The sequence below is a fragment of the Papaver somniferum genome, chromosome 6 (genome assembly GCF_003573695.1).
Source record: "Papaver somniferum cultivar HN1 chromosome 6, ASM357369v1, whole genome shotgun sequence".
Taxonomy (NCBI): domain Eukaryota; kingdom Viridiplantae; phylum Streptophyta; class Magnoliopsida; order Ranunculales; family Papaveraceae; genus Papaver; species Papaver somniferum.
In genome coordinates this window covers 168,872,580-168,882,544 of record NC_039363.1, presented here as the reverse complement: position 1 = coordinate 168,882,544, position 9,965 = coordinate 168,872,580, and the positions used below count along the sequence as shown (strand labels likewise).

General features: G+C 33.2%; 2 protein-coding genes across 14 annotated transcripts; one reads left to right on the top strand and one right to left on the bottom strand.

Annotated features, from left to right (window-relative positions):
* Positions 1 to 5,179: 5,179 nt before the first annotated feature.
* Positions 5,180 to 5,855, bottom strand: LOC113291785. The gene is made up of 2 exons (XM_026541279.1): positions 5,526 to 5,855; positions 5,180 to 5,333 (listed from the first exon to the last, which is right to left on the bottom strand). The coding sequence occupies exons 1-2, from the start codon at positions 5,697 to 5,699 to the stop codon at positions 5,229 to 5,231; spliced, it is 279 nt and encodes a 92-aa protein (XP_026397064.1). The 5' UTR covers positions 5,700 to 5,855; the 3' UTR covers positions 5,180 to 5,228.
* A 343-nt stretch (positions 5,856 to 6,198) lies between these two features.
* Positions 6,199 to 9,965, top strand: LOC113290075. Of its 13 annotated transcripts, none has more exons than XR_003331378.1 (10): positions 6,201 to 6,483; positions 6,626 to 6,667; positions 6,759 to 6,784; positions 6,939 to 7,086; positions 7,259 to 7,329; positions 7,601 to 7,742; positions 8,026 to 8,064; positions 8,966 to 9,056; positions 9,421 to 9,484; positions 9,617 to 9,965. XR_003331378.1 is itself a non-coding variant. In XM_026539601.1 (8 exons), the coding sequence occupies exons 4-8, from the start codon at positions 7,696 to 7,698 to the stop codon at positions 9,640 to 9,642; spliced, it is 321 nt and encodes a 106-aa protein (XP_026395386.1). In that variant the 5' UTR covers positions 6,199 to 6,483; positions 6,626 to 6,639; positions 6,759 to 6,784; positions 7,601 to 7,695; the 3' UTR covers positions 9,643 to 9,965. The 13 variants fall into 13 exon arrangements, 5 of the variants coding, with proteins under 5 accessions (XP_026395386.1, XP_026395387.1, XP_026395384.1 ...); XR_003331377.1 differs by having other exon boundaries at positions 6,206 to 6,483; positions 8,941 to 9,056; positions 9,421 to 9,473; XR_003331374.1 differs by having other exon boundaries at positions 6,217 to 6,483; positions 6,626 to 6,639; positions 8,941 to 9,056.

Below are 9,965 nucleotides of genomic sequence, written 5' to 3'. Positions count from 1 at the left end.
AACATTGCACATGTATGGTGTTGCCAGTATACATCTATCACACTGCACAAAGTGCAAAATAATTAAAAAAAACAGCATAAACAAAGATTTGACCTGCTAAAACATTTAGAAAACAAAACGTTCCTATATATTAGAAAAAATGACATTTAGATTACAGGTACTTTGTATCCTCTATACTAATATGCAGTAGCCATTGTTTAGTGAAATTCAAATTTTCCTTTTTATTAGATTCTATAAAAATTACTCCGTGCTAACGTTAAAAATATGCGAGACAAAATCCTTATTTTTTGAACAAACTCAAAGAGTTCCCATCTATTCTGCAAAGGCCTTCCTTCGTTGATAACAACCTTAAATATTATAAGGAAGTCGTAGAAACTCCAAAGAACAGGAATGCTAAAATTATTTCATGATTCAAGTGGAATTCAACATACCCAGTACAACAGCGGTGATCCATGACAGACATCCAAATTTCTTGGCTAAAATCAAAAAAAAAAAAAAACAAGAGTATGTTATAAGAAGCTTTGTAAACAGACATAGCAAATGCTACAGACGCTGCAATGCCAGTGCAACATATCTCGGTTGCATTCTCTGTAATCCCAGAATACTAATTTTTGAAGCATACTTCTTATAACAACGCATCATAAAACCTTTTGATATACGTAACTTATCGTTTCGTATGTTTTTGTGATTTGGATACCTTGATGCAGGAAAAAAAAAAGATTCAAGCAGACCTTTCAAGTAACCAAAATCTAATGTAGCTTTAAGATTAAAAGCCAAATTTTTATGATGATACTTATCAAGCAACATAAAGCCTCTGAGTTGCATGGTGTCACCGTACTAAAATAAAATGCTAAGAATTTCATAGAAAATATAGTAAACCGTGTAAATATGTGAATTTAAAGTTTAGATAAAGTATAAATTGGCCTTTAGCTCATCACATGGAGAAGTTACAAATATTAAGTAAACATTATCTAAAAAATCACAAAAAATATGTCAAAAACAAAGTATACAATACCTATAAAAAGAGATAATCAGGTTGGGAATCATAACTATTTTATTCGCTCTGAAAATATTAGAGTCAACTGCTCCCAAGATGCATTTACTCATACGACAGGAGATCCATTTGAATAGAAAAAAAAAATAGACTAAGATCCTAGCATTATCAGTAAAATATCAATATGCTTCAAAAAAAAAGTAAAATATCAAGTTGACTCTTATATCCAGTTGAAATCAATGGTGAATTGATGAGTGTGTAAAAGTGTATTGTACGAAACGCTTACCTGCACTTTTCCAATCTGTACCAGCTACAATGGCTTGAGCAGCAATAAACCATTGAGCATTTTCACCCCTTTGAACATTCGATACCATAATAGCACCAACCCTCATCATCTGCTTACTGATCTTTGGCTTCTTAGATCCCTTAAGAAAATAGATCCACTTGAAGACATCAAATTTATTACATGCATTATTGGAGTAGAAAAGAAAAATAGAAACACCCAGTTCACAAAACCAATTACTGTAAGTGATTGAGAAGAAAATTAAATTTTAGGTGATAAAAATATGGAACCTATAAGGTTGTCGAAGAAACATAATTCTTTATTATTTGCATGAATTTATCTATAAGTACTGCACATATCAGAAAACAGTTCTACAACATTTTTGTACGTTTGGAAAAGCACAAACTAAATCTATATGTAAAGACAAATCAGTTGACATTTTACTGCATATATCAAGACGTACAATATATACTTGTGGGAGTTGCAAACAAAGTTACAACACATGTAAGCTTCCACAGCTTGATAAGCTACAGCCTTTGAATTATAAATTTTACTGATAATTAAAGTTTGATTAACTTAAACGCCAACGTATATTCAATCTGTTATCATTGCCACATACCCATACCCATAATAGAAGATGTCAAGATCCTAAAATCAGGACGACCAATTGTATCTACCTTATATCTATTAAACAACAATTCAAAAGATTAAACAATAATTCAAAATTATAATAATAATGAAATCTTAGAGTAGAAAAAATATTGGACCACGGTCACACGCAAAAGTAATAGAAGGACGACTTCCATACTTGCTAACAGAGAGATAAATGGTCCGTCATTTCAACTTATATAGATTATGCAACATGCATTAGAAAAGCAGTTGTTTGCGCATGTTTTTCCAGCTACATTTCAGTTAGCATTCATATTTCCTATCGAGAATACTCAGAGAAGCAATAAAGAGAAGGCATGCAAACACTAACGTTGTTTTGTTACAATTAGTTTCCCCCTTAGTAGAAAGCAAGTAATTAATGGAGATGCTGAACTACCACAAACCTTATGTTCTTAATGGAATTGCTTTCTAGTGTCTTATATTCCGAATGGAGCAACAACCAATGAAGTTCGCAATGGATAATTTAGGGGAGATGCTAAACAAAAAAAAATGCGGCAATAAAACAGATATACCAAAGTTTGCAGTTCTAGAATGTAGACTAACTTACATTGAGTACAAAGATACGTTCTTTGGAAATTCTAGTTCAACCAAATAGCAATATGAGCAAATGGCTTCAGGTTAAATCAACTAAATATAACTTGATCACTGGGAACATATTTGATTTCAACATGAGTTTTTTTCCAACCACATAAACTGTATTACAATAAAGAAGTAGGAAGAAAGCTTTTCCGCATCATCTGCTGCAAATATTATAAAAAAATTCAACTTATCAGCCTTGTTAAGCAATAAGCCTTCTTCAATTAACGCCAACAACAAATTAGTGTTCAAGCTTTTGTTCAAGCTTCTTTCATGAGCCTCATCTACAATGATGCATGAAACCCAAGTCAGTTTCTCATCATTCATGTAATGTTGTAGTAATCAGTGATAGAACTATTACCTTGAAGTTGAAGTCGAATTTCTTCCTAGATGAGCAAGACTGGTAACAACTGATAGAACTATTATGTATACGGTATACCCATTACTTTCTTCCTCTACCCTTTGAGCCAGTAAATCAACAACGATTTGGTGAGATTGAGTGCATGCTATACATAAATCCTGATTTCATCGAGTTATCAAAAAAAAAGAAAAAAAATCTGAATCACCCAATTACCATGACATTCTCAACTAAGAAAATTTTAGAGACTTAGCATGTATCGTGATCATTGCCACTGAAAACACCTCCACAATAATATATCGAAGTGGAGACATATAAGTTCTTCTCAACAAAACATCAACAACCTAGAACCTAAATATCACAAATTGATCAGAACAAAAGAAGCACCGAAACTAACATAACAAATGATCAGTACAAATAAAGCACCGAAACTGCATAAAATATAGAGAAGAAGAAAACATTAGGGGTTAGGTTTCGTCTTTGTCGGTAAGAATTTCAGAGAACCAACAAAGATGATCTGTAAACAAAATCAAAAATTATATTAAAAGGTTTGAGTGAAAAAAGTTAGGTAAGTTCACATTTCAGGTGTATACACACTTTTGATTTAGGAAATTTAGCCTATTCCAGAAAGTAAATATACATGCCGAAATTTCATTTATTTCCATTGCCAAATTTTGCATAAGTTGCATAAGTTGCCACGAAAGGACCGTCAGATTTGGCGAAATATAGCAACACCTACATTTGCTTCCGAAAATATACTATGAGTTAGAGAAAAAAATCAAAAAGTTTTTTTTTTTTTTTTGAAAGATCAAAAGTATCTTGATTTTAATGTTATATATAAAAAAATCTTATATTTCCTATAATATTAAATGTTTATCAAGGAAAAAAAAGATAAGAGAAAAAATATACCGAAAGAATAAACTATAATTAAGGAAAAAATATCCAATATTTATTTATTTGGAAATCTTCGGATTTTTCAAAAAAAAAATTGTTTTTCTCCAAAAGGTTTTCTTAGATTTTTCTATATATAGCATCTTGTTTGCAGTTAATTTTGAAGATCTGGATTTTATTAAAATCATGTAAACGTGGGGTAAAAAAATCCCAACCATATCGATCAATATGGAACATTAGATCGAGCCAATTTTATTAAAAATTAACGACCACGAAATGTAGGGGGTATAAGTTGCTTTTCGGCCAATCAGAAGCGATGGTTTTGTTCACCGGCCAATAGGAGGGGAGGTTACCGCAACTCTCGACGTGAAGCGAGAGGTGGCGTGGGATTTTTAGGTTATTGATGACTTTGTAATCTTGGTATGACCGGTATTTGAGCCTTTAAGTATCTGTTTTGTTGGAGCCACGAAGAATCACTACCCATTTCAGTAGTTCATATATATCCCGGCCCATCCCATAAATCACTAAGCCCATAATCATAGTTGTAAGCATCCTGATCCCATGTTAAATTATACTCTTCTCCAGTGCATTTTAGGTACTAACAACAAACAAAATGAAATATGAATTTAATATTTTTCAAATACAGTAACATCTATAAATAATAGGCTTCGGACCACCCAAATCCTATTATTTTAAAGAGAAATTACTTAATCGATGAAAGCTAATATTTCTCTCAGCTGCGTTCATGGATATAAGTATATTTTTTCTTTAAGTCAATTTTATTATATTTTGGAAATTTACACAAAGGAGTTTTTAGTTGGTAACCGAGCAACAAGTTGGGCAATTTTTATTATATTTTCTAATGAAATTATTATTTTATATTATATAATAATTGGGACCTATTAATATAAGGGAACTTTTGAAATATATTATATTATAGTTTTATCAAATTTATCATTTTAGCACCAAAATATGCAGAACAACTTTGATTGAATATAGCGTTCATGGGAGATCTTTATCGGAGATTAAAGACAATGATGGTCAAAATCACCAGGCATGGAAGAGAATGAATTTGCCAAACTATTTGGGTGATTAATAAATCGAGAATGCAAAAATAAATTTTATCTTCCTAGTTGTAAACGAGATCTTCTTTATGGCTTAAGACGGCTATAGAGGAGGGGTCGGAGTTCTTTTCTACCTCCCTACGATTACGGGTATTATATGGATTCCTCGATAATTCGCGGATTATTCGTGATCGCCAGTAATTCACCGCACTAATTCATAGCATATTTTAACACGCTTTAACACATTTCCAGTTTTTTAACATTTTCACACTTAAAATATAAGAGCTCCCAAGAGAACAAATTCAAATATTATATTAAAAAAATCAAAACTTTTCCTTATTTAAAATAAACTCAATACGCAATACACCATATCAAGTGCATGAAATAAATAGATTATTTTATCATATTAGTAATGGCAAGAGAAATTCCAGTCAGCTGGAAGAAATCGCCATTTTGTTTGGTCAATGGAGAAGGCAAAGCGAGACCAAGAAGAACTTCCTCGACTCATATTCACACATAATTGAAGCCTCCATGGCAGCACTCATTGTATATTTGCACTACTGAAATCCTTAGTTTTAAAACTTGAAGTAGCTTTTTGAACAGAACGAATAGCATCCCGATATCTATTAAAACAACTGTTTACGGATGACTTTGGAATCGGTTGTGTTTTTCGGTCTTTCAAGAGTTGACCGATATAAGAATGAACAGAAGTTGCATTTTGTAGACATGTTGCATTGATATTACTCCGAGTCCCCGAAGATCAGCATCTTTACTCTTAGGGTTTGCCATCAGAGATGCGACACAGAAATCATATTCAACTTTGAACTCTTTGACTGGAGGCGTGTTTTGGAAGCATTCTTGCATACATCCTTAATTAAATCACCATTTACATTATGAAAGTTGAGAACAAGAAAAACAATGAAGAAGGAGGGTAATGAGAATGATGGATTCATCTTTTTGTTTGAACTTTTGTCAAATATGGTCTTTTATTTTTCCCCTCTCTGTAGAAAAACTGTGACAATCTTCTAGGTCGATATTTATCTACATCTATAAACCAAATTTGCTATATTTAAGGCTAAATTAATAAGGTATTAAAGAGGTAAAATTGGTATGACCACTATTTAAGAGTTGGAGATCTCAATAAAGATATTATGATGAGTAATTGGAAAATATCCAATCAAGGATAGTCAAATCGACATATATAGTATATATTCCCTAAATGGATATACGATATATATCTTCTTCTAATCAAATAACCTTCTGGCAATTTTACCAATTTATATATCCTTTCCTTATTAGTTCTTTCCTCTGATTTTTTTCTTATTCATAACGCTCTAAATAAAATACCAGTGGAAGATTTTTTATTTATTATTAGTAATTTTTTTTTTTACTCTAAATAACTTCCAGAAATCAAAAGATAAATTGAAGGGAGTAAATCACGAGGCAGCAGATCCTCTGGTGCCGGATTAGTACCTGTCCCTCTGTCCCCACCTATCAAGGCGGTTTTAATTTCAAAGTTATATAGTAACCATACAAATGTTCTTCAATTCATTCATTCATAGAAGAAAGAAAGGCTTCTTTTTTTTCTTCTTCTATCAAGGAAACATAGATTTCTGATTTATGTTTCAGTTTGGGTGCTGCTGAAAAGGTATTCGTTTCGAAACCCCAGATCTATTTGTTCTTCATAGAACAAAGTATATTTTCGTTACTCAATGATGGAACAAAGTATCATTGTTTTGGTACAATTGCATGATTAGGGGTTTTATTGATTTTTGGGCTTTTGATTCCAGGATTCACTATTAAGGTTATTCTCCATCTCTACAACGAAAAGGGTGGATTTTTACTCAATCTCTTCTTAGTTTTTCTTTTATCGCTCTTTCAATTCAACTGCGGGATTTTAATTTCAGGGATTTTTGGTTTCAGGGTCACTGTGAAGAGAAGAGCTGATGGTAATAACTAAACTAATCAAACCTATTTTTGATTCTTCATTTTTGATCATGATTTTAGGCATTCTAGAGTTTAATTTCAAGTTTAGTTTTGGACTTCTGGGTATGTTTTTATTTGATCTTATGGTTACGTCTATGTGGGGTTGGCTGTTGGCAGTGGACAGGGGCGGAAGCACAGCAAGACTTCCCCTGCATTGTCGAAGTGTTTAGTCTTTGCCAGTTCTGTGTAAATTAGGACCCTGCACTTTAGTTGTTTGTGGAAATGCCCACGAGAGGAGAACTTGTATAATTGTATTGCCTGCCAGGTACAGTCAACTTATGTACAGTTGTAAAATAGTACCATCATCAAGCCTTATTTATCGGTCGTCGGTCATCTAGTGGATATGTACCATATTAGACTCAACTCTAGTCAGTCATCTAGTGGTATATACTTTTAGTTTGTGTTCTGACCTATAAGTTTTTGCTCCTTTTTGAAAGGGTGGGGGTTCTTGCTCGATCAATAATTGGTAGAGAATACAAGGAATACTTTAGTGGAAATCATAATACTGGTAATTGTTTCCTGTAGCTTTATAAAATGAATGTGAAGTTGATAATCAGCCACAATTTGGGGAGCTATATGAGTACTGTTTTTCTCGAACTCTGCTCACTGTATTAGGCTAGCAGATGGCAATTCTTTTGTACTTTTGAATGAGACAAATATGTATAACATGTGTGCAATTTGATCTAAGAATCTCACTGAAATACTTAAATATTGGGACAACTACTAATTATGGTTCGTTTGCAATAGTGTTGGAGTAATCTAATTTTACTGCTTTATAGGTATTCATCAAAGAAGTGCATTAAGGAATCGCTGCCCCATATTTGTTGGAAACAGCAGTCGTCGTTAAAGAGAATAAGAGTGCCCGAAAAAGAACATGATGTACAGTTTTGCTATTAGGACTTTCCGATGTTCTTTTAAGAGGTAATCTTTTCTGTTTGCTGGTGAGCAATATTTTTTTCCAACCCCCCCTAGTCTTGAATCCTGGTTCCGCCACTTGCAGTGGATGCTTGGGTGGTGGTTGTGAGTGGTGAGGACAGTTGCAGTATATGAAAATCAAGAGTGGTTGAAATTGTACAGCCTGATTTTTTCATGTATTGCAACGGTAGTACTTGTTAGATGGTATTCGTGATGTTTCTTGGACGTGGGATATTGTGTTGTATCGGTTTGATATATATAGATTAATGAGTTTTTGATTGATCGTCAGGGAGAAGCTAATGATGGCTAAAGAATACCTGCGCAAAGGGTAAGAAACTTACTGTTGTTTACTTTTATCTAGTTTACTTTTATTATATGTGCTACATTGATCTTCTGTTTGTCATGTGTTGTAATCTTGTTTCACCTCATCAATTAGTGTCGTTGTAATTTGAATCATTTGTCCTACTTAATGCTTTAACAACAAAACTTCTTGTATTTCTAACAAGGCATGCAATTATCAAGTATTTACCCCCTGAATTTTCCTATTGTGCGTGCAGTTAGTGTATCAAAACCTTCATACCCGTCCTCCAAATCAGAGTCGGACTTGTTGATTGGGACAAGTTAAGAGGCAGAAATAATATTTTCTAACTCTGATCCATGTCTTTTTGCTTTCTTTTGTGATGTAAATTACCTGTTGACACATTGTTCCCTATACTGTGTTAGTTTCTACACATTTGTTTCATGTCGTTGCTGATATGCTTGTTGGTTTGAAGGTCAATGACTCGGTTGTGATATAGGTAGAGAAAGGAATTCATAATGTTGATGATGATGCCAAGCCGACATGTCTTGTTCAAGTTTGTGTAGCATCTATATGCTTGACTATGTGTTGTGATATAGTATAAATAATGTGCATTACCTTGTCCTGAATTTTCGTGCAGTACTACATTAAATTGAGCTGATTTTGCTGAATTTTCTTTTAGTTAAGTGGAAATATGAAGTACAGAAACTTGGCTTTTGGTTAGACCTCATATTACCTTGTAGTACGTCTTGAGATGCTTCTCTTTTAGCTTATGCACCCTTAACACTGTACATCTACATGTCTTGCATATATAAAATAAAAGATTCGACTATGTTCATTTGGAATTGAAGATTTTCCAATTTTAAGACTGAATTAATCTTTTTATCTTTTTGGTTTTAATTTAAGCTTCATTCCCGAGATCTCCCAACAGTAAAGGAGGATCTTATGACGTCAATGGAAAAGAGTTACGCCCATCCTTGGGTTGGACCTCAGAGATGGGTTGGACTGCACCCATATCCAAGGTGATTTTATATCGTTCATCTTTACATTAGATACCCCATATGAATAGTACTACTTCTTTGTTAGTAACCAAATAAACCTTTTATGATATCTGCATGCAAGTACTGTACTCAAATATCATGATTGATTTCAGTAGAGTTCATTTTAATATCTATCTTATGGTTGGTATGTTGGTTATCTGTCTGCCTATTTAACCTTATTTTATGCAACAATGCATCAGAGGAATACAGGATGAGTTGGCGAATGAAAATGCAGAAACATCCAACCTAAGAAACAAGCTTGACTGGATAACTTTATGAGTGCATTTATTTACGGTTGGGTTTGCAAAGTGAGATTATTGGCATTGATTGAATATTATTTTCTCAGGGGACTCATGCCTTGAGGGCTCAACTGGAAGCAGCAAAATATGATGTGATTAAGTATTGCACTGGTACACCGTACACTCGTCTTTGTCTCTATGGTCGGTTGTCAGTAACTTAACTTAGAAACTAGAAAGTGAACAGATTCTGAGATCTTCCTGAGTAATTTTTAGATTTTAATATTTTGGTTATTTTTGTTGTAGGACTGAATACGATGATAGATGTGTGAATATTTTCTCAGCTGAAGGGAGAGTGTTTCAAGTTTAAGCTATTAAGGTAAACAACAAAACAGTAAAGACGTATTTCTATTACTTTGAGTCAGTCGATCAAGTTTTTCATGGATTATTTCTTGCACAAATTGATCGATGAAATTGAGTCGGAGATCTCAACAAAGATATCATGGATGATTAATCGGAAAATATCCAATCAAGGACAGTCAAATTGACATAGGATATATTTGTATTCCCTAAATGGATATTTTCTTCTAATCAAATAACCTTCCGGCAGTCATGATATTAATGGTTATATATCCTTTCGGACCTTTCCTTATTA

Excerpts from the sequence above, each read along its gene's own strand:
- LOC113291785 (XM_026541279.1), bottom strand. The coding sequence starts at position 5,699 with ATGCAAGAATGCTTCCAAAACACGCCTCCAGTCAAAGAGTTCAAAGTT. Across the intron at positions 5,334-5,525 it reads TTCTGTTCATTCTTATATCG|GAAGTTCTTCTTGGTCTCGC; the intron begins GTCAACTCTTGA and ends ATATGAGTCGAG.
- LOC113290075 (XM_026539603.1), top strand. The coding sequence starts at position 7,696 with ATGATGTACAGTTTTGCTATTAGGACTTTCCGATGTTCTTTTAAGAG. Across the intron at positions 7,743-8,025 it reads TTCCGATGTTCTTTTAAGAG|GGAGAAGCTAATGATGGCTA; the intron begins GTAATCTTTTCT and ends ATTGATCGTCAG. Across the intron at positions 8,064-8,940 it reads TAAAGAATACCTGCGCAAAG|CTTCATTCCCGAGATCTCCC; the intron begins GGTAAGAAACTT and ends TTTTAATTTAAG.